Consider the following 5521-nt stretch of genomic DNA (forward strand, 5'->3'; position numbering starts at 1 on the left):
AGTGTGAGTTTTGGGGAGAGGGAAGGTTTCTTGCTTCACCAGGACCTCGACCGTCTTGGGACAAATGTAGCCAGCCGATCCACGAGGGAATATAGCACTTCTTGGTTCCACAGCCCGTGTGTTACCAGCCTTGAGTCAGAAGAGGGAGCCCAAGTTCATGTCTGCCCTGTACTGTGGCGTCTTCTCCGAAACTCCTGACAGATTTCTTCTCCTCAAGGCTGAATCCCTTAAAGGGAACTCAGACTTCTGTACTGCTCTGGGAGAAAATGCTTAGCTATGAACAAAGTCTTATGTGATTCTGCCCTTTGTACTTTTTTTTAAACCTCCATGCATTTAGCTATGGTGACCTTGGGGCAGTTCCTAAACCTGAGACTTAGTCTCTGGAACTGTAAAACAGCAATAATGTAATTGTGCCCACCTGAGGGGTGCTTGTGAGGGGGACTTATTTCCAATTACTTACATACAGGGGTGCAGCGCCTGGAGGGGAGCTGCTAATGACCACAACGGCCATACTAATCTAAATTCCCAAGGGGTTCAGTACAAAGCCAGAAACCCGGCCAATTGGCACATGCTGGCCAGGTGCCCAGAGAGCTCCTAGGAAAATTGTATTTTCTCAGTGTAAGCCCTGAGAAAAGTTAGTGTGCTCTTTATCCCACCTGAGTTTCCCTTTCCCCGATGCTTTCTGGTTTTCCGCTTGACAGAAACGACTCAATCTGCCATGCACATCTTGGATTTGGCTTTAGGGGGTGTGTGGTTCAGAGATGCAGAGCATCAGGAAAAGCAGGTAATGGAATTCTGGACGAACAGGACAGCAGGGACCAGGAGCAAACTTGCTTTTCTGACAAAATGGGGAGAAAACCTGGCCAGAGAGCAGAGATCGGAAGCAGAGTTCTTTCTCCCTATGGTGTTTGTGCCCTGGAAGCAGACAGAGACCCCCAACTCCACGGAGACACCCATACATTTTAGCTGTCCAGGAAGAGTACAATAGAGGGACTGCTCCTTAACACTGTCACAGGCGTGCCTGGGACTTCTCACCCTTAGCTTAGGGGGCACATGAATATTTTAAAATCCTGCAGGGTGGGCGCCTGGGTGGCTCAGATGGTTAAGCGTCTGCCTTCGGCTCAGGTCATGATCCCAGGGTCCTGGGATCGAGTCCCGCACCAGGCTCTCTGCTCCTTGGGAGCCTGCTTCTCCCTCTGCCTCTCTCTCTCTGTCTCTCATGAATAAATAAATAAAATCTTTGAAAAAAAAAATCCTGCAGGGTTGGGGAGGGGGGCAAGAAGAGCATCCTGCAGATAATAGGAAGGAGTTCAGGGCAAATACAAGAGCTGAAATACTCTTCTAGTTGCCCTGATAGCCAGTCAAATGCTAACTTTAGGGTCAGAGAGCCTGAGGGCACAGGGTAGGAGCAGAGTCAAAGCAGCAGAACCCCTTGTCCTAATTCCAGAGCCACCTGCCTGCCTCTTCCATTTTAATGCTGAAGAGGCTGAGGTCACATTTATTCTCCTGAAAGGTTCACCTTCCCTTATCATCTATCATCTTATATATTCCACACGGCTTCTTTGGATTTTAAATTCCTTGAAGGCAGAGGCCAGAACCTGTACGGTTTTGCAGACACATTTTACAAAGAACATCTAGTAGGTGCTCTGTAATTTTTAATACGGTGCTAATGAAATCAAGTTGAAATTAAAGCTGCTATGTTGACTTTTGTTGCATAAAAAAATTTATTTTCTCGGGTGAAAGTTTAAATAAGTAGAAAAATAACTTAATGCATAAATTAATTTTAAAAATTTAAAGTCTTTGTCCTTTCAAATACAGTACATTGGCTGTCAGTCACTTACAGAGCCTCTGGGAGTTGAAGAATGCCTGAAATCCTTGTCAACATCGTCCATTCCCAGAGGCACAGGCTGAGAGATCTTCAGTTTAGGAGATAATCCGTAAGTTTATCAAGGAAGAAAAAGCTCCTGAGGATTTCTGCTTGCACTATTATCCAGGCACAGATGCTGTACTCCTTGGCCTTCAGGTACTGCACAATCCTTAGATAGTATCTCTTCAGGTGCAGAAGGGTCCTGTGGTCCCAGGTGAAGTTTCCCTCCTCCATGATTTCCTCCAGATATTCCTTCTGCCTGTGGAGTGTCGCAAGGAGGTCCTCAACAATGGTCTCATTCCATCCTGTGCTCGAGAGATTTCTCCTGAAAATATCAGAGGTCTTCCGGACCATCTCAAGGGTGATCAATATGATGTCCTCCTTCTGGAACTGTTGGGATTTCTCAATCTCCTCAGGGATCTTGAAGTTCATTCTGTCCTTGAGGCAATCTTTAGAAGTTCCATTCAACTGCAGAAGGAGCTCCTGGTACTCCACACTGCTGCTGCTTAGTTGGAATTGAAGCAAGTCGTAGTTCACGGCAAGAACCGTGGTGGAGAAAGACACCAGGAGTGCAGTTTGGAGGATGCACCTGCTGGTCATGATGAAAAGAGGAAGAGTCTTGCCTGCCACTGTCTAGGTGCTGAAGCGAAGGCTTCGAGAGTTTGCAGTGTGAATGCCCTTCTTCCATGAGTGTGGCCTATATATACAGGATGGTCCTCTCTTTGAATGGAATTTCCCACTTTCAGTTCTCCCTTTCAGTTTTCCTATGTCATTTAAATTAGTAGTAGATTCTTAAATCCGTTTTCTTTAAGGTCCTACTTTATTTTATATCCATTGGGGAAAAAGATATAGAAACTGTGAGGATTTCTAATGTTTTGCATAATTTCAATGAATTCCCAATTCCTAAAGAGAAAAAGGTAAGCCCAATCATTTAGAACTTGACCATTATAGGATTCTTTCACTTGGCAAAGATCTTTTCTTCTTCTTTTTTGGTATTATGAGGTGGGTTTTTTTTTTTTCGGGGGGGGAGTCCTTTGTGTGCAAGTTTTCTTTTTCATAAGAATTAGGTTTAATTCCCAATTACACTATCACAAAACAATAAATATATGCAGTTTATGACATAAAACTGGTTGACATGAACCACAGATGAGGACCAACCACCAAATGCCACATGACCTGTCCGGTAGCACCATCTGTGTGGGAGAGAGTAGGGAAAAACAACTGAGAACCCTAATATAACCAAGACGTAGTTACTGGAAAGCCATCCGGGCTGATTTGAGAACAACAGTTGAAACTGGAAGGGATTTTGCCCAAACTCATTAGATTCTGAAAGGCACTAGAATAGTGGAGGATACAAGTAATTTTCAAACCATCAGGGCACAGCTCCCCTTTGGGAAAGGTCCCTACACTGAGGAGAAACTGCTAGAAGTGTAATCAAATTTGAGCAGGATAGAGAGAGAGAGAGAGAGAGAGAGAAAGATCTGAGCAGGAAAGAAACAACAGAGGCAAGGAAAGAGAAAACCAGACCAGTCAGACCAGTTTGGGAATGGACCACTCAGAAAGCAAGCTGCCACGTTTTTGAGCACTTCAACAAAAGCAACAGAAGAGGGAGCTCTGTGAAGTCAGAGAAACTACAAAACCACATCTAGAAGTTTAGGAAAAATAAGTGCCTATAAAATCCAGCAACAGAATAGCATTAAGATTGAGACTCAGACAAAGTTATTATTAGAAACAAGTGGATGAGGAGTAAATCATATCTGTATAGATAATGAAAATATACCAGGAATGCATGCACACAAAACAGATAAAAATTTTAACATAGTGTTACCAAAGGAGTTTGAAATATTAAGAAATGATACATAACACTATAAATCAGAATTAGACAAACCGAGAAATAAATTAATATATGTAGGGAATAATTAGAAATAAGAGAAAAACTCTAAATTTTGCAGACTAAAATAGAGTCACAAGTAATGAGAAGTTTAGTGGAAATCTGGCACTGGTGAAAAACTTTAATCTGGGGGAAAATATTAGCAACTAGAATCCAACAGTACATAAAAAATAGTGTCTATTGGCCAAAGGGAGTTATTTTCAGGAAACCAAGGATGGTACAATATTATATAGTCCATATAACATTGTATGGAACAGATTAGAAGCTAAAATGACCAAAATCTAGAGAAAACTTGGGTATTTTTAAAAAAACATTTAAAACATTTTCTCAGCAAGATATAAAACCCAGGAACTCTAATAGAAAATATTGATAAATATGACTAGAAACAAGTTACAAATTTCAATGACAAAAAAACAAAGTCAAAGAGGAAGAGCATAAAAAAAGAAAAAAAAAGAGGAAGAGCAATATCAAAAACATTGTTACAATGTACAGTGAAAAAGGGATCATTTTATTCACAGGCAAGCAGCCCTTAAAATGAATAGAAAGCTATCAAATAGAAAAGTTTATATATAGGAAAAGAAATATAAAGGGCCAATAAAAGATATGAAAATCTGTTCAAATGTTACTAAGAAATATAAATCAAACTAGTAATGAGGCAATCATTTTTCACCAATAAGATTTGCAAAGGGCATGGGGAAATGGGTACTCTAATATACACTCAATGGAAGTATAAATTTATGCAAACATTTGGAGAATGGGGAAGGTTGTTCTTTCAAAAGTAGCCAGAGCAATATCTCCCATCCCACGTGAAAATCTACAGTGTGACTTTGACTCTGTCAAAAGGTAGGGTCTGTGTCCCTCCTCTGGAATCTGGGCAGAATTCTGTGGTAGAAACAATGTTGTATAATTTCTGAGGCTGAGTCAAGAAAGACAATACAATGTCTACCTTGTTAGCTGAAATTCTTGCTCTTGAAGCCATCGGCCACTATATAAGTGATCTTACCGCCCTGAGTCTGCCATGCTGTGAGAAAGCCCAAGCTAGCTCACAAGGACGAGACCACATGGCAATTGGCAGTATATTTCAAAATGTAAAATTTCAAGCTATGGAACTGTCCCTTTAACTTACAATACCACTGCTAGGAATTTACCTATGGATATTCCTGCAGAAGTATATGTGTATATGTGTGTGAATATAATATATGAACACATATGAATGTTCATTGCATTACTGCCATAGTATAAAGACAAATTAAGTATCCATCACTGGGGAATTGATTAAGTAATACCATGGTAGACAAAAATGGAATACCATATAGCCATTAAAAAGGAAGATCTGCTGGTAGGGACCAGATATATTTAGTGAAAAGAGTAATACATAAAATAATGGATATGGTATTATCATTTATTTTATAAATTAATAGAGAGATATACAAAATATGCTGATACATGCATGTAATTTTTTTTGTTGGGCACATTTACTCAGCTGTTATTAGTGGTTACCATAGAGGAGGATGCTAATAGGGATGAGGATGTAGAAAGGAAAATTCTTTCCCTTTTCCCTTTTTACCTTAGAACCATCTGTATGTATGTTTTTCCCCTTGATCAGAAGATATCTAGAGGGGTGCCTGGGTGGCTCAGTTGTTAAGTGTCTGCCTTTGGCTTGCAAGGTCATGATCCCAAGGTCCTGGGATTGAGCCCCGCATTGGGCTCCCTGCTCGGCAGGAAGCCTGCTTCATCCTCTCTCCCACTCCCCCTGCTTGTTT

The 5521-nt window shown here is 41.0% G+C and overlaps 1 protein-coding gene across 1 annotated transcript; it reads right to left on the reverse strand.

Moving 5' to 3' along the window:
• Positions 1-1750: 1750 nt before the first annotated feature.
• IFNB1 (interferon beta 1) lies at positions 1751-2772 on the reverse strand. Its single transcript, XM_006732945.3, has one exon. It carries the CDS (start codon positions 2465-2467, stop codon positions 1919-1921), a length of 549 nt encoding a protein of 182 aa, XP_006733008.1. The 5' UTR covers positions 2468-2772; the 3' UTR covers positions 1751-1918.
• Positions 2773-5521: the final 2749 nt, after the last annotated feature.

This window comes from Leptonychotes weddellii, chromosome 14, assembly GCF_054177405.1.
Source record: "Leptonychotes weddellii isolate Sample4059 chromosome 14, ASM5417740v2, whole genome shotgun sequence".
Lineage (NCBI taxonomy): Eukaryota > Metazoa > Chordata > Mammalia > Carnivora > Phocidae > Leptonychotes > Leptonychotes weddellii.

Coding starts and splice junctions, on each gene's coding strand:
- IFNB1 (XM_006732945.3), bottom strand. CDS start 2,467: ATGACCAGCAGGTGCATCCTCCAAACTGCACTCCTGGTGTCTTTCTCC.